The following is a 27457-nucleotide window of genomic DNA, read 5'->3' on the forward strand; positions in this document are numbered from 1 at the left end:
TGCAGCTCAGTGGCCGTGTTCCTCTGCTGCACACTTTTTCTTCCAAGTGACCAGCTAGTGAAGTCATTAGGCTTTCCACTCTCTTAACAGGAGGTGGGGCGCTCCCCATAAAAACGTATTCTTAACCAGCTGCACAAAGACCGTGTGCAGTCCCAGTCTCCTCCGCGCTGTGAGTGCGCAGCGGCTGCACGGATCGCTCCTTTTGGACCTAAAAGGGCCACATTGAATGAACGTGGACACATTTGCTGCAGTTTTGTCTCGGCCGAACCCCAGTTTTCTGCTGCGACTGTTCTCCAGAAAATACTCTAATCCCCACCCCGAGACGCATCGGGACCCGTGAACAGAGAAGCTGCGGGAGTGGTCTGGAAACTTTTGCCACAATGAGCAAGCGAACGGTCAACCTTGATACCTACAGCCTGTCGCTGTTCACGGCCAAAGAGGACATCCTCAACCCCCGTTCTTCCACGAGCTGGTAACACATATTGCTTTTACACAAATCTGCATCTGCCAGCCACACCTGAGTTTATCCTTTTTCATAAGAGCAGACCGAGCTCCGACTTTGTTGTTCTGTTAGCGTTTATATTTTTTATAACGCGGTCAGAAATTCAAGTAAAGTTCGCTACTTTAGTCAAACTTTCATGCTCTCCATCTTGTTTTCCATGCGCGTAAGATGGAAAACAGCCTCTTGCGTAAGAAGAGGGCAGATTTAAGCTAATCCAGTGACGGATATGGAGGTGGCCAACACAGAGATAGCTCACAGCCTGCTATGTATTTGCAAGTCCTGTGCACGCAGGGTGGTTTATTGCCAAAGGGATGCACTCACTTTTAATTGCTTTATTACGCACGCCAGGCTGCTGGTGTGGCTCGGTGCGCGGCACCTGGATCTCCGTGACTTTGCTATTCTCCCCCAGGAATTGTGAGGCTTTGCCGGATCGTCTTTCTGCAGATGTGCTGATCCATGACATGGGCTGTCTTTCAGGCAGAGGCCTCTTAATTTGAAAGGCAGCACTGCATGCATGAGTAACTCCACATGAGCAACGAGACTTATTAATGTAGAGCAATAGCGAAGATGACTAACAAAGTTTTAGGAGAAATCTTACTGGCCGGGGGGTGTAGCTAGATGAAGAACCAATATTCAACCTAAATTCACAGTTTAGGAAAGTTTCATTTAATCAGTTGTTTTTAATGTCAGATCTAGTTTTCAGATTATTTAACAGACTAATGAAAAGAGAAAGAAATACATTTATTAGGTTCTAAGAATGCTGGACTGAGATCATGCCCATGTAACCTGAGCATCTGACACTTGACTCATTGACTCATGTTTTTGCCATAGGGTTTGGCTGATCTGTCACTATGGTGATCTACCCTTCTTTTACAAACAGTGTCAGTCTTATTGTGTACTCCCCTTCCTCTTTTTTTTTTTTTTTTTTTTTAAAATTTCATGCACATTGTGTGTGTGCTTGTGCATTTTGTAATCCTCTGATATGAGCATGTTGTTGCAGGCTATACTCAGTAAAGTTAAAATTAAATACATGCAAATTTACCCCTCTCTTGCTTTACATCCACTCACTTTGACGAAGAAAAAAAAATCCAAGACCCCAGCTCGAGCATGTGCCCAAGTGGAAGTAGAGGACAGACTTGGTCCATCCCTGCTTCATCTCCCTCTGCCTCAAACCTCTCTCCCCCGCCCACTTTCTTCCTACATTCTTCCTGGCTTCAATTTGGAACTAACAACGCCACTCAGGAAATGAGTTTCAGAGCGCTTTGAGTTAACCATGACAAGCTGAAATCTGACAGCTTCACGAATGGAGTGGAAACACTTTTCCACATCCAGAGCATAACTTGCTCAGTTTCCACTCTTTCTTAATTTTGGCAAACCTCTCAAAGTTTCCATGTTCAGAATAACTTTTTGTCCTGACATGCTGACACTTCACTGAACCAGCAGTTCCTCATTTGAGGACATTTCCCCCACAGCTTCGCTGAATAACAAAATCTTGATTGGGTCTCTGCCAACCAGGTGCCTAAAACAAATCTACAAACATGTGTGGATGCATATGCCTGTGATTACAACAGAGGAAAAATAGAAAAAAGAAAGAAAGAAAAGGGCATTCCTAAGCATTCATTTAACCCGCTTTCAAAGGATAAATAATTCTGCTGTGACTGAATAGCGAGGTGGGAGGGGAACATGATGATGTCATGATTCCCACTGTCAAACTATTCAGCCCATCCTTGTGCATGTGTAACCATCTGTGAAATTTCAATGTGTATGTGAGCTTTCACATCAGTATATTTGTTTCTGGATGGGCATATACTTCCTGCAGAGACTACTTGAGTTAAGGCGTCAAGAAGTTTTTGCGGAGGCTTGTTGTGCTGAATGATCCCGCCCCACTGTGTGGCCTTGCGATCCTCGTGTGTATTATCTAATGACCTTGTGTCCTGAATGGGAAACAGACCCTTTGTGGGCGAGACTCTGAAGGAAAGACGGGCAATTTCAATGCATCCATCATTCAGACTTCTCTGTTCAACAGACAGCCTTGGAGGTCTGTGCTTAGTCTCCTGGACCACTCAAGACTACCAATTGTGTTACTCAGAAGCTGTGTTTGCATGCCTTTTAAAAGGAAGAAATAAAAGAAAATAGTTCAGATCTATTTTTACAATACAACAGTGCAATCTTATGAATTGTAAGAAGTCATAATTTACATAACTAACCTTTGCTTTTCATGTTGTACAACACAAAGTTGTTGTTCTAGCACCTCGGAATGCAAGCAGGAGGTAAAATAATGTTTATGCTTTTGTTTCAGCCACGCAAATCATATAAGATAGGAATTCATATGAAGTTGTGGAGTGTTTTCATCAGAAAAAGTGTGGGCTATATCTAGACATCTGTGGCCCTGGGCAAGATTAACACATTGTTGTTGTTTTTTTTATCAACATTATTCTTGCAGATCACACTTAATTCTCTTGCAGGGGATGACTGCAGCTAGGTAGTGACACATAAAGTAAACACCTGAGTTCATTATAGTAGTTGTTTTTTATGTTTTTATCTGTTATGGAAAATACATTGAATTTTCATGTAGTTAAATGTGCTGCATAAATAGCATTGAGAGTGACATAGTAACTGAGTCATTGTGCTTAGAGCATTCAGCAGTCAATCTTGGCTGATTCTTGATTGTTTTTCTAGTTATAGATAATCCAATATTTACATTCATTAAAGAGATATTTGTCATTAAGGTGGTATGGAATTGTTCCTAAGCTGCTAAAAAAAATTCCCTCTTTGGTTTGAAATGACTTATTGTTGAGTGATGTAATACCTTCATTTGTGATCTGTTTTTTGGCAGAAGTGTAACAGCCAGGCGATCTGTCATCAAATGTTAATGGTCACAGAATTACAGGTGTTAGGTTTCAGCATTGTTGCTTTGAAATAGAAATTTGCCACAAGTGACGTTTATTATTTAAAGGCATCCAGTTTCGTCAGGAAAACTGCCCAAATTGTAATTGGCGTGCTGTTTTTGCTGCTTGTAAATTGTTAAATGAATATTACTTATTGTTACATTAATCATTTTCTTTGTATTGCTACTTTGGGGCAGTGTGTAGTAGTAGGATAGTACTCTAATAATGCCTAGCTCCTCTAGCCTGTGATTACATGTCAAGCTATCCTCAGGCAAGATACTGAACCCTGAGTCGCCCCTGATGCATCATCTGGAGTATGATTATGTGGATGTCAGGTTAAAAGCTCGTAAGCATAGAAAAAGTGTGAATAAGTGAATGAGCATTGTAGCAAGAAAGCGCTTTGAGCGTTCAAATGGATTAGAAAAAAAAGTGCTGTATAAGTAGCAGTCCATTTACCATTTCTTTAATAAGATTTCAAAAGTCAGTGGGAAATGTAGGAAATCAGCATCAGCCATTTACATTTAGCAACACATTATCCCTCCTCCCCAGGCCTCTAATCTCCTGTGAAGGGATTCTCCTATTGATGATAACTTGGACTACCTTTATTGCAACATAGGCTTTTTGCGTTGCTTCAAAAGTTCCACAGGCTCATGTATGATTAACTGACACCTAAACAGTCCCTGAGTCTAAAGTTACTTTCTAGATGAAGTACACCTGTGTTGCAGGGCTGCATGTGTGTGAACGTGCACACTTCGGTTCTTCTGCCTGTAAATAGTAATAAAGTACAGTTAACACTGTTATCAGGAAGCTAATCCCTGCTTAAACTTCCTTGTACACGTTCTGCTTTTTGTTCAGTTCCTGAATTATCCACAGTGACCCACCTGTCAAAACCCCCCTAAAACACAGCAGTTCAAGCTTTTCATACACACATGCCATTGTGCAACGTTACCTCACGTCCTTCTATGTTGAAACAATACCTGCTGGTCACCTTACTGTAAAATCCCACAGAAGGAACCCAAGCAGTCTGATTGGTTCCCTTTCCTTTCACTGTTCAGGATGAGGCTTCAAAGGTTGCACAGTTGCTTCCAGGCTCACTGACACAAGACACATTGATCTAAAATATAAATAGCAGCGTACTGTAAATAGGACATCAGAGGTGAGTACACTGGACCGTGACAGTATAATCTTTGTCACAGCGACCTGTACCGTACCTTGGAGTAGCTTTGTTTGTGACATAGAGGCATGAATCTTATCAAAAGAAACCCACATCCTGTCACTTATTTTTCCTTTAACACTAAGACTACAACTTGGCCCAATCCGGTGGGTTCCATGGGGGCGACACTTGAACACTAACATAAGCTGATCAGAGCACAACTGGAGCCGGTGAAGTGCTTTTTGTGTGACATTAGGACAAAGATCATACACACAAGTGATCTGTTGGGGCACATACCTATCAGCTTTTTGTTTAACGTTATTCCAACAGAATTTCCTGTCTTGTTAGAAAAACAAACAATTCCACTGCACTGTGTAGGCTGAAGCTTCTGCAGAGCAGTACCCTCAGCTTGTGTCGCTTGCTTGTGTGAGCAAGTTTGTGGGTGGCATGTTTGAAGATGATGACAATGATAGCTATAATGGCTGTTGTATGTATCCCTGTTTAGATGAACTTAGGGGATGATTTGAGCAGTTATCACTAAACAACTGCTTTCTTCTCCCTTAAATGTTGTTTAGAGTCATCTAGGGTCTGAGACAAAGCTGCAGGGTAATGGTAGGGTTTAGCCATGGTGAGACATGACTACACACCGTGACACTGGATGTGTGTATTCTACCTGTTTGGCCTCACATGTTTGGGTCTCTAAGTGTGCAAACTGTTGTTTGTTTGGAAGTGCGACTCATAGCTGCCACACAGAAAATGGAAAATGTTGGTAATTAATGTTTCAAGGTACTGTCGTGCCATTCATTTTGGTTTCAGGTGTCAGTTGTGAACAATGTAAAGAGCTCTCACCTTAATAAAAGAAATTGTATCCCACAGATTTTCTTTCCATTGCAGCAAAGGTTTGGTATTAAGATCATGGTAAACAAAGCTCTCGAAGTATTTTGTCAATCCTACTTTACAACTGACCTTTCTTTCAAATTCTCCTTTTGTTCATTCAAGTGTCTCACATCATTTCACCCATTGTTTCCAGTGGAGCTCTGTCCTTTTCTGTGCCTACAGCAGTGGGGGCAACAAATGACTTATTGTTTTATATAAGTCTTCAGGACTCTGCTGAAAAACTTTGTGGAAGTATGATTTCTTTTCATGCACATGTTATGATAAATGGAAGCAACATCAGGGAGGACTGCCTGTTCAGCTAATGGGCCTCGCACATAGCCAGGGTATTATTTTCAAGGGCGTGTCTGATAGCTGTCTAAAGACATCTGTATTTTAGTGTTTCTTCAAACATTGGGATGAGAATGAATACAGAGTGTGGCGTGTGTGTCCTAAGCCAACCGATGGACTTTTAGGGGTATGTGTAAGCAATGATGTGATATACCACAACTCACAAGTATAATCACAGTCATATAGTAAAATTAAAGATATGTGAGTAACCTAACTATTATAATGTTGCAATGCTTATATTGAGAAGTGCTGAAAGAACTGATGGGCTTCCACATGGTTTTCCTCAACTACTAAGGATGGTCTAAGCAAGAAGGCAAAGAAAAATTCACCCCTGCAGAGCCTTATTGGAGAAATAAAAAGCAAAAAGAAAATTATCCCGTTTGCATGATCGGAAGTAATATCTAAAAAGAACAGTTCTTCTTTAAAAAGTAAGAATGTGTTTTAAAGTTCATTGCTTTGGATCTTGCAAAAAAAAGTGCACAGAGAGACAATTTGTCATGTTCCTGTGGCTCATTGACTTGAGTGTGCCAAGCATAACACGACAAGCAGTGTCAGACGGTTACAAAGTCCCTATTGTAAATGGAATTATTTAAAACAATAACCCTGGCGCCTCTCTTCCCATAATTTTGGGTCTAAATTATTGCAAAAACAATTGTAGAAGGGCAACCGTCCACATGGTTTTGTTACTGACAGGCTCTTATTATCTGTGATTGTTTTTGATGTTATCCTGCCTTGCTTTTAAGTATGCCATCCAACCATCCATCCATCCATCCATCCATCCATCCATCCATCCATCCATCCATCCATCCAACCATCTATCTATCCATCCATCCATTTTCACTTCAGGCTTGCAGAGTGGCTGTCCCAGAAAGTAACTACCAAGTACACGCACACACACACAAACAGAATTTCGAAATAGACAGCCCTCCTCTGGCAGCGTTCCTCTTTGTCCTTTCTGTTCTAAGCACCACCTACCAAATAAGCACAGGTATATGCATGTTCTTCGTACAAGCTAAAAATGAGTCAGTATTGACTTTTGGCTTTACACAGTATACAGATGCCCTCTTCTTAACCCATTCCACCCCCGAGTCTTAACTTCTTACAAGGAATATCCTCTCTGCGCTTAAATTACTCACCTCACCAGGTCTGAAGAGAACTATGAAGTTTCCCAGTGTGGCCTAGACTGTCTAAAGCCATAAAAGTCTAGGTCCATATTGATTCTAATGAGTTACATATTATTACTTATTATACCTTGTAATTTTTTAAATTAAGCTATGCCTGCTATAATACATGATTTTGCATTCAAACATTCTTTATTAAGGAAGAGAAAGGAAATAATAGCGATAAATTGTGCAGGTTATTAGTTAAAGGTTGGTTACCACACAAATCTTTATTCGGTTAGAAACAAACCAGTAAGGATCTAATCCGGAAAAGGTGTTCATTAGTACCTTGATTCAGGACTTTATAGTAGATGATTAAAATAACCACATAGGAGATACTATATTATCGAGTAATTAGGTAGTGATTAGTTCATGATTATCTCTAAATTGAACTTCTTTATGAACTGTTTTCTAACTTTACGCACAACACTGAGAGGCACAGAACTGTAACTATTCATTCATTAGTAGTAACTCCAATAGTAGCTAGGCTTTTTATGCCACATCAAGGAGTAAAGCTTCATTCTTTTTTCCTTCAGGATTACTTCTCTGACACATGCAAATGCATATACACACAGAACAACATTAAACAGGTTTAATGAAGACACACTGGGCTCTCATTCCTACAGTCACACTGTCAGGTTTCATGAGCTGTGCTTGCCGACTTGTTCAAGCAACTGCTCCTACTTTACCACAGTTACAAAAGCGCTCCTTGTTTATAGTGATGGCATTGTGTGGGTTAAATGTTAGCATTTCGCAGCAACACAGAATGCAAGACTTTGACTGGGAACTCTATTTTCCCTTCTCCTGCCCTGTTTGTTCACTTGCTGGCGGTGAGATTGAGCTGTGCGTCCTTGTGGAAAGTTGGGGGGGGGGGGCTCTGTTGTCCTGACGACCCTGGTGGGAAAGCTAGGTTGTTTGCTGAGAGTGAATGAATTGAGGGAGGTGAGTGAAGAGGGACTAAGCAGGATGGGAAGGGACTGCAAATGAATGAGGTAAAGTTAAAAGAAAATAAAGGACAGTATGTGAGAGGAAGGACCAAGAGTTGCAGCAGATGGAAGATCAGCCCTGAAGGGTGGTCCGGATGAAAGTCTTTTGAAAAGCAGAGCCATCAAATTATAAAACTTAAAGAGGCAATAGAGTGGAGAAAAGAAAAGAGGACAGGTGGAGGGGTGAAGAGCAATGAGAATAAGATCAAAGCATTAAGAGAAGATACAGAGAGGACGGGCTAAATGAGCTCCAAGTGGGTATTTAATACTTGAGAGTTTGCTTTGTTTAACTGAAGGAAATGCTTGAAGATGAGATGCCATCGTGTTTTCAATGAGCCTGTAATAACTGTAATGTAGAGAAGGGAGGATGCTTACATGTGTGTGTGTGTGTGTGTGTTGTGTACGTGTGTGCCTGTGTGGTGCTGTTGGACAGTTTTGGCAGGAAATGCCAGAGTGATCCCAGTGGACCGTGATTTTAGAAGATTTTTTGCTCTCCTCTCTTCTCCTCTCCAGATAAACTATATACCTTCCAGAGTCATAACGATTTACCCCATATAGACTCGCAACAACTCACAGTATTACTTTCATCAAAACTCTTCCCTCCATTAACCACATACTCCAACTGCCCCCTTGGAAACCTCCAATACACTTTGACTGCTTCCCATTGTGCGCCATTGTTGAAGGCGCCCTTCTTAACCTACCCATTTACACTTTTGTGTATCCCCTAGTGCTTTTCATCGTTTTCCCCAGTGTGAACCCATCTCTGAGTGTCTCTTCTCCAACCAGAATATAACTCTCCACCGTGTGGCCCCGTCCCTCTTTAAGCTCCCACCGTCACGACACTGAATTTCTTGTATCCATCTTCTATTGTTTTTAGCTTAAGTGCTGCTGTGTTGTTGAGTAAAAATAAAAGTATAGAGGGGGTTATATTAAGTTTTATTCAAACGGTAATATAACTTAAAATAGTTTTTGTTTGTTTCCACTCGAGACAGTTTCCTCCCTGCTGAATCAATGCATGCTGTTTGGCTTTGGGAAAAGCTACCGTGTTTTGCGGGTTGCGTTCTTTGCTAGTGCGACGTGCACTATCGCGTGATTGTAGTAAATTTTGTTCTCATATTCTACTGGAACAGTTGCCTGCACAACTAAGCTACCTTTTCTTTAAAGCTTGGGTTGTATTACACATTACAGTTAATTGCAATGTGTGCAGCCTCTGCTTGCAACATAACTGGTTAATGCTATCTGTAGATTAACTGAAGGCTGTAACGTGAAACCAGGTGTTGATCGCTTGATCTTATAGTGCGCGCTGCTGGCCGCCTGTGTCATTTTGTAGTCTTAGCGTTAATCTTGTGTTTTGTCTGCATTTGTTGCAAGATTGCTGTCTCAGGACCTTGATTGACACTTACTACACGGCAGCATAATATTTGTCTATCTTGGTCTCTTTGTCTGTCCCCCCGATATTTTCCATTTATGACAGGGAGGGCTGCTTTTTCTTTTTTTCTCACTGGTCCTTGGCAGTGATTTAATTACTTATTTGTTTAGTTTGTCGTTTTCTAAACTTCTCTGGCTCCGTGTTTTGCTGAGAGCAGATTTTTTAAACCCCCTCCCCTCCTCCTTGCAGCATTCCATTCAGTCTCTCCCTCACCCCCTCTGCCTGATATTGTATGCAATCTGTTGTTTGTTCGCCAAAGATTTTACATTATGTTTAGCTACACTTGCAGTCCTTTCTTATAATTTTGCCATCCGTCGCCTCTGTCATTTCTCTTGGATTTACCATATTCTCTAGGCCAAATAGCTTTTGTGGTCTGTAATAGTCTCCAGGGGAGTCTGATATTTTCTCCACCCTGTCAAGTATTATACAGATCAGTCAGCGTTGCTCACAGGGTGGATCTGAGAAACTCTTATGGGTCATACAGGCGAGTGTTTACGCTTCAAAATTGCACAGCTGTCCTTGAAAGGGGAGGAAACACGAGGCATCTTTAGTGTGAGCATTACCCTACCAGAAATGCAAAACAATGTAAGTGATATTTGCTTATGGTGGAAAAACTACAGGCTTCTTTGTGCTGCCTAAGCAGTGCCTGCATGAAGAAATCACAATATTTAAGAAAAGAAGATGCAAGCATGAAAATGTGACCTTGTCCTCTATGTAGCCAAACTGATAAGGTTTTTTAAGTATTTCAACCAGTCTAAGTGAACAGTGGTCTTTGCAGCAATTAGCTCTGGAGTCGTGCAGGTTTATTGGTAGCTTTCAGTGAGACCTTTAAAATATTTTCAACAAGCAGAAAATGAAAAAAAAAACATTGGAAGTTAATGATCATCAAACATTTAGTGACTCTTTGTCTCATTTTAATTTGGGGCGCTGCGTATCCCAGAAGAGAGCAATCATTACAGGATAAAGATTTGTAATCACTGAGAAAGAAAACTTTGCATTGATTTTATTATTAACCCATTCCATGCTAATAAAATGAACCACATGACACAACAAAACCGCTGGATGTGCTCATTGCAGAGGTCAAGATTTTCCATTTATTTTTCATGTTTGCTCTTGACCTCATGCTTTGAAGAAATGCTTCCTGTGGGACAGTTGTTTAATTTCATAAATTCAGCATTAATGATGGTTTATGATACGGTATATTTCACAGCTTCACATTAAACAGAATTGGTAGAGCAAAAGGCAACATTTGCTTCTATTTACTGTCAATATGGTAGGATTATTGCAGGCAGCTGAATTCATCTTTTGTTTGCAGTTTATCACTAATTAGTTCATTATCATTAATTTTGTGCATTGTTTCAGTAGCTTGTATAGTTTTCATTGTTTAACTGGAAAATGCCAGTGAAAAAGGGTTTTATGCTAAAACATTAAAGACTTTTTGCTTCACAGGACATCCTAGAAAGGTATTTTTTTTTCACTGTATGTGAAGTATTGTCTGACTGTATATCCACTATGGCATCTGGTCTGCTTGACTAGGATAAAAACATGCTGCTGATTGGGACTTGGGCATGGTTTTATTATTAGGTCAAAAGTCTTGGCAAGACATCACCATCACGTCATAGCTGGGCCTCTTCAGAGCCAGCTTTACGTCTGACACAGTAGTATACTGGTAATAGACCAGACATTATATGCTGGTCTAAAGTCTGACAACATATGTTTTATGATGACAGTATGGTTTCAGTTACTCTCACACATAGCTATACACTTCTCTTTGTATTTGGCAGTACTTCAGTCTGATCTCATTTGGAAAGGTATAGTTAAGTATTAACTTCATCAGAAATGACAGCAGCAGGATATTACACCCTACTTAATAAACCACAGAACTGCTAGAGGGTACCTGGCTTGTTGAAATAAGATTTCACCCCCATCATTGCAAAAACCTTTTTTTGTGGTTATTTTCAGCTTTTTTGCCTCTTGGCTTCATCAACGTATCAACATTATGTTGCAATGAACAATAGATGGCTGTGCAAAAATCATGAGCCACACTTGATTTCTTTGTATGTCTCTTCCAAGGAACCAGACTTCCTTGTAATTTTTAAAGTGGCCCTGAGCAACAGTTCTCCAGGTTTTCTGAAGGTCTTTCAGAGTTTTTCTTTGGAAATTTTGTTTGGCTGCTTTTCCACTCATTTTCAGCGAAGCATTGTACCTGACAGTTTTCACAAGAGTGTTTTGTTTGTTAAATCACTGACCTGCGGGGGAAAAGAGGCAGTGGTTTGTCTTTTCTCTTAGTTGAAGCTATGAAAATGCCAAAGATAACACAGTTTGACAAACATAAAATAATAATTTTGTACCACTAAGGTGATTTCCAAAGAGCTATTAGCTGAAAACCTGGCATATTCTGGTATGTGTATGATCTCATTCAAAAACTTAGGAAACTGACAAATGAAGGACCAAAAAAGGAGATGAACAGTATCTGAAAATCATATCCTTAAAAAACATGAAAAAAAAATCTGTAAATACCTGATACAGCAACTGAGAAATACATCTAGTGTTTCAGTTGATCCATATACTGTTCACTGAAGCCTCATCAGAAATGTTCTTTGTCAAAGGCTGGTTGAGGCGTGCCAAATTACACAAGAAAAGATGGAAAATTAGTAGCAGCAGATCTTATAGAGTGATGAAATTTGAAGTTTGCAGTTTAAAAGCTGTCACTGTTTAACAGGTTCAACAGTGAGTGTCTGCAGCCATCTTTAAAACACACACAGTGACACAGTGGAAGCTCTGTTGTAGTTTCGGGCTTCATTTCAGTCGTTAGCGTTGGGCATCTTGTTACAATTGATTAAATTATGAATGTAGAAAAGTACCATCAGATTTGGATCCACCATAAAATATCATCTGGAAAACATCAGGCTGGCAACAGCTTCAGTTTTCAGAATGACAACGAAGCAGTTAAACCATACCTGGTGAAAAAAACCCAGAATAGCTCACAACAACAATATTAGACATGAACTGGCCTCTCCGGAGCCCGGACCACAACACTGTTGAAGCAGTGCTGGATCAGTTTGACAGAGAAGAGTACAAAAAGCAGCCAACATCCAAAGAAGAGCTTTGAATGTCCTTCGAGAAGCCTGGAGGTCTATTCCTGAAGACTACTTAAAGCTCATTAGACTTGTACAAATGTTTTTGATTGATAAACTATGTTGTATGTTTGAACATGTCAATAAATTGCTCCTATTTCCTTTTTTTTTAAGCAAACTATAAAAAGAAGTGTGACTCAAGACTTCTACAAAGTACTGCACATTCAAATATCTGTATTAAATTTGTCTTATCATGATCATTACTCCAGTTTAATTGTAACTTTTTTTACAGAGTAGGTAAAGAGGGCAGGACGTTAGGCACGGGAACAGCAAAGAGAATCCGGTCAACATTCAAAATAAAAGACCTCATCCAGACTACACACTTTTATCTGAAATGCTCATTTAAACTGTATGAGGGACAAAATAGCATTGGAGACATCAGATTACACAGACACAAAGCAGGTGTATTTTAGGGGGTTAGTCTTTAGTGACATGTTTCAGTCCTCTACTGTTAAACAGCTCCAATTAAAGGACCTTGCTGCTTGCTTTGAAAGGATTACAGTAATTCTCTGTAGGCTGCCCGAATCCATAAATATGAGGACCAAGACTTTTCCCGTCTCATTTCCTTTGCAACATTCATTTGTATCTTACCTCTTTTTCAAAATGCACTAAATTTTCATCTCGTTCGCCTTCATTCTTTCTGATACTTTTTTTCTGAATGAATCTGGGTCATCTGGAGATTTAAGTGCTTAGAAGAGTTCATATAAAACCATGACTCAGCAACATTGTTTTATGCATGTTATTAATAAGGGACTGCTGCGAAACTAGGTACTCTAGACTGTGCGTAAAGTAGTGGAGCTTCTGATGAAGCTGTTTTCATTGACATATGCACACACTTGTACAACTTAATTGAAAGTATGTGTGCTCTCTGTGCCTCTTTGGCTTAGCATGCAACATTTTTTACTCAGGATACATCACTTAGGTCACACCATACCAGTCTGTAGGACTCTTACAAGCCAGACAAATACTTGGCTTTATTCCGTTACTTCCTCTCTCTTAGTCAGATTTCCTGAAACCCTTCCCATAAACCTCCATGTGTCTCTGCAGTGCAGACGGAAGAATGTGTGCACCATCGCTGTGTGGTCACTATATGAGTATCACGTCTGACTAGACTTATTATGCCCATGTTTGGAGAGAGGAAATGAGCGCCGTGTGCTGCAGGGACGTCTCCAAGCTCCCCAGTCTAGTGCAAACGTAGTGGTAGACTGGGAGACAAGGTAAAAATAGAACTGGAAGGCCAGGTCATCTTTGAGCCAAAAGTAAGGAATTGTGAAGCTGAGAGGAGCAGAAGAAGTATATGTCATGTGAAATAAAAAGACATTATCCATAAAGTAGCCATTTAAATCCTAGGTACAGTAGACAGGCAAATACAAGACTTGACTTAAGTAGTTATAAATTTGTCGATAAGCTTTACCTGGGAGTTGCTGGTGTATGTGTGCCATACATTGGGGAGAGAAAGGGGCACAAAGTAATGGTTGATGGAGAGCTTAATCCTTGTGAATCCTCCCAGCATTTCATCTGTTTTTTTATATCTTATTCTTCATACCCAGTTTATCAGCAGTGTGCAAAATAAAATAAAAAACCCTCTCATATCTCAGCGACTGGCAAAGATGGAAGGAATAAATGACCTATGAGCTCACAAGAACCCGCTGTCAGAGAGACACAGAGGGAGAAAAATGAAGATGAGATATTGCTTCAGTTTGTGAACGAGGTGTGTTTTACTACAAGATTTAAAATAGGAGGAATAAAGCAGAGTTGCTAGAGGTGAAGGTCAGAATAATGAATTTAAAGTGGTAAAGATTGTTACACATCAACTGAATATATAGAGTGAGGACGGATGGCAAAGTTAATAAAAAATGTGAAAAATGATCGGTGATTCTGGGCCCCATAAATATATTCTCATAGATTTACTTCTTTACTTCTTTTTTATAATAAAGGACTAGCACAATAATATGCATTCCCTTAAAAAATTAAATAAAAAAATAAATAGAAGAAAAAACCATCAAAGAATATCTCTTCAGAATCTACAGCACAGGAGAAACGTGTATGCTGTGTTCAAGTGTTTCCTGTGTAATGCAGCACTCTGCTGTTGCAGAGTTTAGCCTGGTGAGGGGAGAGCATGGATACGCAATCATCTGCTTCTGTGATGTTGATCTTGAAATGGTAGAGCTTAGCATGTTTGGAGGTATTACAGGGGCGCTGGCAGGCCAAGACAAACCTTCTCTATTGTTACTGGCTCAGGCTTACAGTACATTGTGTGCATGTGCCTGTGTTTCCAGACTGCCATTTCTTTAAATACTTTGAAAACCGATGTTTATTTGTTGAGTTACTGGCTGTGGCTACGATGCTGAGATTTCATTTCCCACTGTTAATTACTTTAAAGAGTTGATGTTTCAGATTATGACATCATTGCTCTAGGCTTTTCTTTTCTTGTTCTCACTCTCTCCCACTTTGCGCCCCATTGCCCTTCATGATGGCCCCTTTCCCGCCCTTTCACGTGTCTCTTCTCTTCTCTTCTCTTCTCTTCTCTTCTCTTCTCTTCTCTTCTCTTCTCTTCCTCTGAGGTCATAGCTGGCTTGGTTTGGAAGTGGGCTGGAGTACAGACATAAGAGCGTCTGTTTTTCTCATCAGTCAGTCAGTCAGTGCGTGTGTGCCGAGTTGGTGAGGGGGTAGGGGTGTGCTTTATTAATTAGGGGAACAACTTTACCGCTTTTGAAACTTCTATTACTACATTAAAATACCCAATCAAGTGATGCAGACAAAAATGGGCATATAGAGGGAATCTTAATTTCATATGATGTAATATTGCACAGCTTGGCTCAGGTATGAAGCAAGACTCCAAAGCGACTTTGGTCTTATTGTCGAGGACAACTTTCCAGGATAGACAGGATAAAAGACTTCAGCTTGTGTTTGGGAAAAAACATGCTCACTACATAAAACTACTGATATGTCCATGCAGTCATTTAGTGGTTTAATGTGTAAGATTTCGACATGACAGCTATATGTAGGCCTCACCGAGGTTTTCCTTTGATGCTAAATCATTTGTTTTGAGTCAGTAGAACATTTGCTGTCTCCTTGCTCAAAGAAGACCCTATGTGATCAGTTTCTAACTGTAATTTGTGCCTTTCTCAAAAACTGTATCAATAGATGGATAGATACAAAAGATGGTCTTTACTTATTGTGTTTGATTTTGTAATACTGCTTCACTAAATTGAGATTAGGTAAAGATTTGGGGAGAAAGCTGCTGAAAAATAGGATCTTTGCAAAGTCCATCTTAGTGAAAGCTGTGGCAGAACAAAGAGTGTCCCTCAGCTCAGCGTACCTCGTGAGCAAGCTTGTTCTCTGTGGGTGGAAAATTTGCACATGCAATTAAGACTCCTTCACAGTCACATTGACTTTTGACCTTGACAGCTTGGGAATGGCAACCTTGGAATGTTAGAAGACCACGGATGTGGTTTGGTGACTTGTTAAAACTAATAAAAGAGAGCAGCATTGTTGTTGCTGCAGTTTTTGTGGCTAATCTAATCCCGAAACACGTAAGTAAGTGCTTGAGGTGATGCAGAGCTCGTGCCGGGGAGCTGGGGGAGAATGTTCCCATAAGTTGCATTATATTCTTATGCAATCTGATTTCAAATACTTGCAGGGTGATATCATAGATATTAAACAAACATTTGCCAACATTACAAAAACAATAAAAAAAAACCCCAAAAATGAAAGCGCAGCAGCAACATGTCTCCTCACATGCTCGGCCAGCTTGCAACTTGCTCAGTAGGTTGCACAGTATGGTTATTGTGTCCTCAGCGCACACACATACTGACTGACTTTTGACTGAAGCTTTTTGTTCTTCTGGGAGAAAGAACAAAGGCAGACTTGTTGTATCAGGAAAAATAACAGTGAATGAGAAATGCTAACTGAGTTATTTGGCACCATTGTCAACCCATATACCAAACAGCTGTTTTGTACTCTTTTGTACAGTCAACCGGAACATTTTAAACCGATACTGATGCTTTTAGAATCGAATAGAATAATCCTTTAATTGTCCCACAGGGGGAAATTTGGTTGTAACAGCAGCCAGAAAGACACATATACAAACAAACAGGACACAGGACACAGAACAGAAACACACACACACACACACACACACACACACACACACACACACACACACACACACACACACACACACACACACACACACACACACACACACACACACACACACAGGCCATTCACCTTTGGTCCTTTGTAATCGTTGCTTGTGCCCTTTTGCAATCCAGCTCCAGATGTTATTCTCTGAACTCCAGGAGTCCTACAGTGAAACCTTTACACAGGCCCACAGTCAGACACATACTTGTGCACACAGACGGGCACATGCGGCCCTTTAAAGATTTGACAGTTTCTCTCTCTGCAGGCCGCCTTGTTAAGCAACAGACTCTAACGTACACATTTACACAGATGTGCTTCAAAAATGCAAAAGCATCGAGATTATTTAGGAAACACATCTTCTCAAATAGCATAATGGTGTCATTTGGGGTTCAGATCCAGTACAGACAAAATGAACTTGCCTTAAGGTTTATTTCTTTGTTTTGGTTCTTATGAAGTCACACATTTCCCTCTTGCAGCAAACCACATATAAGCCCTTTTATTGTGTGTATCAATCTTAAATCAGTCACCAAGCTCTTAATTGAGCCGTTGTTTTTCAGTGGTCTCATGAAAACACATCATCAGTTTGTCGAGTTGCCACAGCAACAGTCTTCTCACTGAAGGGTGCGGTGGGGCAGGTTTTCACCTGCAAAACACTTAACAAAAAATAAAAGCCCCATCGGTGTGCACACTGTTTATTTCACAATCAGGAGTTGCCCATCGATGAGGAAAATGCTGTGAATGCAGCTTATTGTGTTACAATGTGCCGTGCTGTTTTATCTCTGTGCTGTAAGGGTCTTTGGTGAACAAGAGCAGGAAGGGAGACAGAACAAAGTGAGCGAGCACGTGTGTCACAGTTGAAAAGAATTTATTTTTGTCGGTGTAATAGTGCTTCTGCACAGCAAGGAAGCTTGTTGTTTTTCAGACAAAGCACTGGTATGCGCAGGAAAACATTTGGCTTTGGGCTTGCATACACAGAAATCATGCTATTGTTTGCATCTTGACCTGTGTGTGTTTGTATGTTCACAGGGCATTATTTGCATATGATGGAGTCACAAACAACCTCAAACTGGCTGACTCAGGAGGTAAAGTGGACTCTTATTTTTATCATTTACCTTCATAAGACCACAAAAAAGCTTGTTTGCTCCTCTGCTTGGGCTTGAAAGAAGTTGATATATAAAAAGAAAGTGCAGCGTATTTGCACATCAATATCCCTTTGTTCCCTCACCCTGCATCTGTCTCTTTCCTAACAGCGGGTGGTGTGGCAGAGCTGGCAGCTAAGTTTCACATCTCAAAGCCTCAATATGGACTGTGCAAAGTCGGAAGTGTAGAGACAGGAGCCCCCCGGATCGTGCTGATCAGCTGGGTGAGTAGCAGACGGGCTCATGGGGCTTAACTTGTGTAAGCATTCCCCTATCATAACACAAATACCAGCTCGAATTACTCAAACACACATGCATTCTTTGCCATGAAAACAGCAGGTACGCTTCAAACACAAGGACTCACAGACTTAAATTAATTTGGAGGCAGCTGGGTCATTTTGCAGCTCTGAGATAAGGGGTTTCACATGTTGTTGTGGTCAGATACAGAAGCGTACGCCCTTATTAACTTATAAAGTATTCTGGAGAAACCCGAAATATTCCTGGCTTATTTTCATTCAGCACTCTTGTTTTCAGAGGCTTACATGAAATTTGGAAGAAAAGCTTTGAAAATGTCTCAGTGCAGTGGAAAAATGAGTGAATTACAAGGCGAGCAGAGGACCTAAGTGTCAAAGACGCAACCTGTAACCATAATATTTTCACCACCGTTGTATCTGGTGCTTGAAGTGGTATGGTAGTATATAGCTCTTCCCTAAAGAAACGCTGCCTTTGTTCTGCTCCAAACATGTCCACTGTTACTGTCTTTGATTTGTCTTTCCAGCTGTCAGGAGCACTTCATTCCAAAAGGCCTACTCTTTGATTTTATGTTCATCTACAAACTTTAGTTTATTCTGGTACACTTCCCATGCGGATCAAATTTGTGCACTGTAAACACATGCAGCTCAGGCTACCTGGAGATCCTGGGTTCAAATTTTGGGTCTTTTTAGAGACCGTTGTTTTAAATTTAGACTGACTTTGCTTAGATTTCTAGTTCTACACAAATAGTCACTAAATACACAAATATACACAATTGTTGATAGTTTTCCTCACAATGGAATAATTCAATTCAAATAATTTGGAGAAATCCTGTTCTTTCAGACACGCACTTATTGACAAGTTGGTTTTTTTAAATCCCTTTGAGAACTTATTGGCATGACGACACTAAACACTTCTCAAGATGATCAGTCTTCAGATGCCTCATGACATCGTTTGAATCCTGTTGTTTCCCAGCCTGTTTCCTTCATGTCTTTTTTTAGTCTTCTAAGAGAGATCTGTGATATCAGTCTAAGTGTCTACATCCTGTTTGTATGCAGGTTGGCCAAAATGTCGATGACTACAGGAGAACAGAATGTGCCACCCACATTCCAGCCCTCAAGAACTTCTTTAAGGTGCAGTGCATAAGAATGTGAACTTGACAATGGCCTTCGGGTTTGCTAAAGTAAATCCAGTCATTTGTGTTTTTGTTTGGCTTCATTTAAGAGGAAATAATTCCATCTGTGCAAGGACCGTTTAGACCCGGAGGTAGTGCTGTGCAAAAAACACTTGCAGTTTCTGTTACTCTTTCTGTTCATTTAGATTCTGTTTAATTTCCTGTGAAATTCCAAAATAATAGTGAAAAATGTGTTTTATACTTTCCTATAATCTTTGTCCCTGAATTCTAGACCGTTTACCCTCAAACTCTATATTTACACTTTGTAGTTTGCTTAGTATTGTTTTGAGAGTTTCCTGTCCTCAGACCCCTTCCTGCCCTACTGGTTTGTTGGTTCAGGGTGAGATTGCTAAGTTTTGTTTAAAATTCTGTTGTTGGTGGTACAACCCACAAGTCCCATGCCAAAGTCAAGTAGTGGTAAGATAGACAGGAAGCAGATGGACCAGAGAAAAGAGAACTGTGTAATTTCTATGATTCAGCTGCATGTGCATATTTTTAGGATTCAGGTGTGTTTACAGCATATGACAAAAACTGTCCATCACTGCTGACGATTCCCCTGTCTGTGCCCCTCAAACAGTATTTATTTTGTGTGTCAGTGAGTAGAAAGGATTGAACCGACCCCTAGGTTTACCACTTTCCATACAAAGGCATCACCCAGTCGACTGTAGGAGCATCTGTGGAATGTTTGTTGTTTTTTTTGTCTCTTTTTTTAAAACAATGAATGTGGGCTCTGGGATTTTATAAGAAACCAGTTGAAAGCCCACTATCCCCTCTCTGAGTCTTGTGTGAGGCTTCTTTGATCAGAATTTCTTGTGGGATTTCATAATCATAGAAACATGATTTCATGGTGGACGTTAAGGGGAATGAAGAAAATCACTTCTCCTTAGGTGAGCTGTGGGACAAAAGAGGCTTCTAAACTTAGCCAACACACACAAACATGCTCATTAATAAGCAGGACTGTTTAAGTACCCGGTGGTCACTACTGCTAATGTAAAATGCAAAAAGGAAGAGAAACAATTTATTCTAATTTGACCTTATACAATAGACGCATGGATGTCATTTGTAGAAGTACGCGGTGATCATACATGACTATGCAAAACTGTCTTTTGTTCATGCAAACGTCTTTAATCAGTTTTCCCACAAATACTAAAATGCTCACTTATGGCATAATTTACAGTACAGGTGATGATCTCACTAGTATCAAGACAGCTTACGAAAAAACGTCAAACACACTGGTGTGTTTCCGGCTTGTGTTGTATTGGAGTTGGTGTGTAGTGAACCTTAAAAATTATCTGTCAAAGTATTTATATTCAGACTTAAGCTGTCTTTATTTGTAGAATTGCATAGCCAATGTACAGTACAGTCGATGATTTAATATTATTAACAGCTCATATGTTTGTGGAGACAAATCGTTTAAGGATCACAAATGACCCCAGTATCTATCACAGGCGCTGTTCTGTTCCATGTCCAATAAAACTGATTCGATGCGTAATTATGATTATGCAATATACTGGAGACTCAAAGGCTACCTGATATTGGTCTTTGAGAATTGTTTTATTTTAACAAATCAGTAGCTGAAATATTGATACACAAAAAGTCACTCCCTCACCTGCTAAATGCCTACATTAACCAGATGCTATAATCTAAACAGCTCTCTTATTTCTGAGCCGTACTTGACCTTGCAGTGACGTGAAAAACAAAACCATGGAAATGATCTATAAATATATACAGATTGGATGGGTGATAACATCTGGGGATGCAATAGCTTGTTCTTTTTTAAAATCATGGCTGTTTTTACCCTAAGTAAGCCATAAGTTTTTTACTTATCTTTCTTTTTTTTCTCTTTTCCCTCCACTTTGTTTCTGTTTTTTCTGGCTCGCTATGCTGCATGTCCCAGCTGGCAGTGAGGGGGTTTTGTCGAGGCGAGTCTGGTTTGGGTGTGTTATAAACTGAAGTTAATGTGGCATTAAGTTATGAAAACTAAATTATGAATAGGGTGCAGGTGTTTCCATTGTTAATTTCTACCAAAAAACAAATAACTGAATTAAGTTTTGACAGAAGAGCATTGTGTTTGTGTGTGTGTGTGTGTGTGTGTGTGTGTGTGTGTGTGTGTGTGTGTGTGTGTGTGTGTGTGTGAGTCCAAGTGCATAAGATTAGAAACAGTAGTGTCAAATTCTAAACAAAGAAGTTAGTTAGACTCAAGACATTTTGAATTAAGACACAAATTGGAGCATTGTAGAGAGCAGAGAACCTGGATGCTCTGATGCATACTCAACTGAGTGGGGACATCTCACAAAGGCACATCTTTTCCAATCCTGATATTTACAGTGGGGCAAAAAAGTATTTAGTCAGCCACCGATTGTGCAAGTTCCCCCACTTAAAACGATGACAGAGGTCAGTAATTTGCACCAGAGGTACACTTCAACTGTGAGAGACAGAATGTAAAAAAAAATCCATGAATTCACATGGTAGGATTTGTAAAGAATTTATTCGTAAATCAGGGTGGAAAATAAGTATTTGGTCACCTCAAACAAGGAAAATCTCTGGCTCTCACAGACCTGTAACGTCTTCTGTAAGAAGCTTTTCTGTCCCCCACTCGTTACCTGTATGAATGGCACCTGTTTGAACTCATCATCTGTATAAAAGACACCTGTCCACAGCCTCAAACAGTCAGACTCCAAACTCCGCCATGGCCAAGACCAAAGAGCTTTCGAAGGACACCAGGAAAAGTATTGTAGACCTGCACCAGACTGGGAAGAGTGAATCTACAATAGGCAAGCAGCTTGGTGTGAAAAAATCAACTGTGGGAGCAATCATCAGAAAATGGAAGACATACAAGACCACTGATAATCTCCCTCGATCTGGGGCTCCACGCAAGATCTCATCCTGTGGGGTCAAAATGATCATGAGAACGGTGAGCAAAGATCCCAGAACCACACGGGGGGACCTGGTGAATGACCTGCAGAGAGCTGGGACCAAAGTAACAAAGGTCACCATCAGTAACACATTACAACGGCAGGGAATCAAATCCCGCAGTGCCAGACGTGTTCCGCTGCTGAAGCCAGTGCATGTCCAGGCCCGTCTGAAGTTTGCCAGAGAGCACATGGATGATACAGCAGAGGATTGGGAGAATGTCATGTGGTCAGATGAAACCAAAGTAGAACTTTTTGGTATAAACTCAACTCGTCGTGTTTGGAGGAAGAAGAATACTGAGTTGCATCCCAAGAACACCATACCTACTGTGAAGCATGGGGGTGGAAACATCATGCTATGGGGCTGTTTTTCTGCCAAGAGGACAGGACGACTGATCCGTGTTAAGGACAGAATGAATGGGGCCATGTATCGTGAGATTTTGAGCCAAAACCTCCTTCCATCAGTGAGAACTTTGAAGATGAAACGAGGCTGGGTCTTCCAACATGACAATGATCCAAAACACACCGGCCGGGCAACAAAGAAGTGGCTCCGTAAGAAGCATTTGAAAGTCCTGGAGTGGCCTAGCAAGTCTCCAGACCTCAACCCCATAGAAAATCTGTGGCGGGAGTTGAAAGTCTGCGTTGCTCGGCGACAGCCCCAAAACATCACTGCTCTCGAGAAGATCTGCATGGAGGAATGGGCCAAAATACCAGCTACTGTGTGTGCAAACCTGGTAAAGACCTATAGTAAACGTTTGACCTCTGTTATTGCCAACAAAGGTTATGTTACAAAGTATTGAGTTGTATTTTTGTTATTGACCAAATACTTATTTTCCACCCTGATTTACGAATAAATTCTTTACAAATCCTACCATGTGGATTCATGGATTTTTTTTTCACATTCTGTCTCTCACAGTTGAAGTGTACCTCTGGTGCAAATTACTGACCTCTGTCATCATTTTAAGTGGGGGAACTTGCACAATCGGTGGCTGACTAAATACTTTTTTGCCCCACTGTATAAAATGTGCATTTGGTTCATCAAACATACAATAAGTATCTGCTGGTTAAATGATAATGTATCAGTCCTGTTTCTGGGTCTCCTTTCTACTGTGGGTCTACTGTTACAAATGACACTGTCACCTTTTTAACACGTTGTAATGTTTTTGTTATATTTAATAGAAACAAGCCCCCCAAAAGTCATTAGGGATCATGGTCAGCCAGCCGACTATACATATCTTTAAGTTTTTAAAAACTGCAGTCCATGGGCTCGAATATCAAATATTTGAATCTCTCTGGCTGAATAAAAGTTCAGTGTTGACATTTTAGGAATTAGTCAAAACCAGGCACCAATGTGTTATGACTAACCTTGTGTTGTGAATGGGCCCATTTTTAACTCTTTTTTTCAGGATCTTCTTCCTCCTGTATGCTAGCTACCAGGCAATTTATGATATGTCAGCTAGCCCATCTTCACTGACCCTCCAACCACCATTGCTATTTAGTCTACTTTCAAAGGTACACCAGAGCACTGTGTTTTAGTTTTTTAGAAGTACTTCAGTCAAAACATGGTATCTGATCTTTAGGTGAAAACTGGATTCCTAACTTCCCGGCAACTTCTAACTCTGCTAAACTTTGTGAACCTCTTGATATCTGAACGTTAAACCTTATTGTAACAGCTGGGGAAGCTGAAAGAGTTTGTCCTGTTTTTCTTTCTTTCAGTGGTCCTGAGTTCGATTTTTAGACTTTAGATCTCGGGATGGCTAGTGATGTCATACTTAACAAGTAGATACATTTATTCGGTCACATTATGCCTTTGTTATTTAAGGCCAAATGTTTTTTTTAAGGTGGAACAGGAGATTAGGTCTCAAAAAAACATTAGGCTTGTAAATAAGGAATAATTGAAGATGTTTGGGTCAAGGTATCTTGAAGCACTTCAAATCACACATGTTGTCTGTCATAATAACTGACAACCCAAATATTATAGCAATCTTGTCAATTCACAGTTTTATTGGTGTTATTCTTCGTGAACAACTTGCATTTTTTTAAGAAGAATAAATGTTTGCAATACTAATAATTCGGCCACAAGCGCTGGCCAACACTAACTTCTATTATAAGTAACCCATCAGTCAAGTGGGACAAACTTTAACTGGGGAAACTTGAGTTGCCCCGAATCCACCTACTGCCTATTACTCTGAGCAACTCCTTAGTTGGAAAGAGACTATGAAGCACTCTGGTTCCAGAGCAGAGAGACAGTTTGTGTGGAGTTTGAGCCCAATTACAGCTAAAAAGTCTCTCAACCTGTCACATCACCTTGGGCTACTTTCCCTCCCTGGCAGGTTATATCGTTATACCTATAGTAAGTTTTCAATGCCAAGGTCATCAGTGTCACAAATCCCAAAAAGACTGTTTCAACATCCCACTTTATGAAATTTTCCCATGGAAATAACTAGGCCAAGACACGTTATTCTGAATAGAGAGGTTGACTATTAAGGCAGTACTTTGAGCTCATATAGAACGTTTTGGAGTTTTTGAAGCTTTGCATTTATATTGTTTTGCTAGAGTATGTTATTATCTGAATCTGGGTACAAATTTAAAGCTTTCTGATAACCAATGAAGGTCATTGCATTGTTAGCAAGTCAAATGCCATGTGGTTGAAACACTGTGGGATGGATGTTAGATTGGAACATAACACAGTATGGTATGGGCTTCAAGAGCTTACAGTTACAAAGATTAAAAAGGAAGGTTTTGTCCTAACATATGACCATTATGAAATCCGAATGATGTAAAATGACATGAACATGCTCACATATGAGTTATAGAAATGGTCTGAATAGAATTAGAGGTGATTTCTATACATTTTAATAAGATACAGATAGTTTCATTTTTCCTAAAACTGTTATTTCAGTTTAATTGAATTCAATCTTATTTAAATAGCACCAGATGTCACCTGAAGATCCTGCAATAATAGAGAGACAACCAAAACAATCACAGGGCATCCTGTTAGCAAGCACTTGGCGACACTGGGAAGGAAAAATCTTTGCATTTTCCCAGTGCATTTTTAACACTTTTAAGTCTCTTAAAATTACAAGCATGGTAATACCTATTTTGCTTTATATTATTCAGCACTACAAGGGCATTTGCTTTGAGTGTGAGTTGTTTTGATGAACACTTTCGTCCTGTACTTGATTAAATGCAGACTGTCTGTAATGTTTTGCACTTGCACATTCATAAGAGAATACTGGGCTGTGCTACTGAGAAGTGTTCCCGTAGACCTTGATTTGTTTCCATGATTTTCCCAGTGCGGCTGGCAGCACTGTGGACTACTTCTCTGGTCTCTGTGCCAACTCTGTGTGTAGTTGGCAGTGGCAGCCAGAGTGATATGGATTATGGACTGTACTGACATGTATTACAGGGCGCACTGAATTCTCTGCTCAGTGTCAGTGTCAGTGTTGTCACTTGGATAAATCTGTGGTTTCCTGTTGGAGGCTGACAGACCAGGCCCTCCATCAACAAGCCTAGATTTACTCTCCATGGAAATTATACCGAGGTCCTGGCCACATACAAATGCTTGTATGCACACACAGACATGAGTTAAGTCCATGTTTAACAAAGTAAAATATAGTTCTTTGTTTTGTTTTTTGTCCATTCTCCAGTAAACATGAAATGGAGGCACAGTTTTTTTCTTTCTCTTGAAACTAAAGGCTTTAATTCATTTTGCTGTTTTGAACTTATTGTGAAGACAATGTGCAACACAGAGTGATACAGTGTATGTCTTGTAAGTTTTGCTGTCAATATACATCCATCCATCCATCCATCGTCATCCGCTTTGTCCGGGGTTGGGTCGCGGGGGCAGCAGCCTAAGCAAAGAGGCCCAGACCTCCCTCTCCCCAGCCACCTCCTCCAGCTTGTCCGGGGGAATACCAAGGCGTTCCCAGGCCAGCCGAGAGATATAATCTCTCCAGCGTGTCCTGGGTCTGCCCCGGGGCCTCCTCCCGGTGGGACATGCCTGGAACACCTCACCCAGGAGGCGCCCAGGGGGCATCCTTGTCAGATGCCCGAACCACCTCAGCTGGCTCCTTTCGATGTGGAGCAGCAGCTGCTCTACTCTGAGCCCCTCCCGGATGGCCAAACTTCTCACCCTATCTCTAAGGGAGAGGCCAGCCACCCTTCGGAGGAAGCTCATTTCTGCCGCTTGTATCCGCGATCTCGTTCTTTCGGTCACTACCCACAGCTCGTGGCCATAGGTGAGGGTAGGGACGTAGATCGACCGGTAAATTGAGAGCTTCGCTTTTACACTCAGCTCCCTCTTCACCACGACGGACCGGTGCAACGTCCGCATTACTGCAGCTGCAGCCCCAATCCGTCTGTCGATCTCCGGCTCCCTTCTCCCATCACTTGCGAACAAGACCCTGAGATACTTGAACTCCTCCACTTGGGGCAGGAACTCATCCCCGACCCGGAGTGGGCACTCCACCCTTTTCCGGCTGAGAACCATGGCCTCAGATTTGGAGGTGCTGATCCTCATTCCCGCTGCTTCACACTCGGCTGCGAACCGTTTCAGTGCGAGCTGGAGGCCTTCACCCGATGAAGCCAACAGAACCACATCATCTGCAAAAATCAGAGATGAGATTCTGAGGCCACCAAAGCGAAAGCCCTCCGCCACTTGGCTGCACCTAGAAATCCTGTCCATAAAAATTATGAACAGAACCGGAGACAAAGGGCAGCCCTGGCGAAGCCCATCACCCACCGGGAACGAGTCCGACTTATTGCCGGCAATGCGAACCAAGCTCTTGCAACGGTTGTATAGGGATCGAATGGCCCGTAGCAATGGGCCAGACACCCCATATTCCCGCAACACCTCCCACAGGACACCCCGAGGGACACGGTCGAATGCCTTCTCCAAGTCCACAAAACACATGTAGACTGGTTGGGCAAACTCCCATGCACCCTCAAGTATCCTGGAGAGGATAAAGAGCTGGTCGAGTGTTCCGCGACCAGGACGAAAACCGTATTGTTCCTCCTGTATCCGAGGTTCGACTAACGGACGAACTCTCCTTTCCAGCACCCTGGCATAGACTTTCCCAGGGAGGCTGAGGAGTGTGATCCCCCTATAGTTGGAACACACCCTCCGGTCCCCTTTCTTAAAGATGGGGACCACCACCCCGGTCTGCCAGTCCACAGGTACTGCCCCTGATCTCCACGCAACATTGCAGAGGCGTGTCAACCAGGACAGCCCTACAACGTCCAGAGCCTTCAGGAACTCGGGGCGGACCTCATCAACACCAGGGGCTCTGCCACCAAGGAGTTGTTTAACTGCCTCAGTGACCTCGCCCCCGGAAATTGGCGGGTCATTCCCCT

General features: G+C 41.2%; 1 protein-coding gene across 1 annotated transcript in view; it reads left to right on the forward strand.

Moving 5' to 3' along the window:
- Window positions 1-231: 231 nt before the first annotated feature.
- LOC308404934 (uncharacterized protein) overlaps window positions 232-27457 on the forward strand; it is a 36259-nt gene continuing 9033 nt past the window's right edge. Inside the window, exons 1-4 of the mRNA XM_080895242.1 lie at window positions 232-472; window positions 17652-17707; window positions 17876-17988; window positions 19075-19149. Of these exons, the coding sequence (XP_080751368.1) occupies window positions 381-472; window positions 17652-17707; window positions 17876-17988; window positions 19075-19149 (336 nt within the window). The 5' untranslated portion in view covers window positions 232-380. The remainder of the gene's footprint in view (window positions 473-17651; window positions 17708-17875; window positions 17989-19074; window positions 19150-27457) is intronic.

Source organism: Rhamphochromis sp. 'chilingali' (assembly GCF_963969265.1).
Source record: "Rhamphochromis sp. 'chilingali' genome assembly, chromosome: 10".
Classification (NCBI taxonomy): Eukaryota; Metazoa; Chordata; class Actinopteri; order Cichliformes; family Cichlidae; genus Rhamphochromis; species Rhamphochromis sp. 'chilingali'.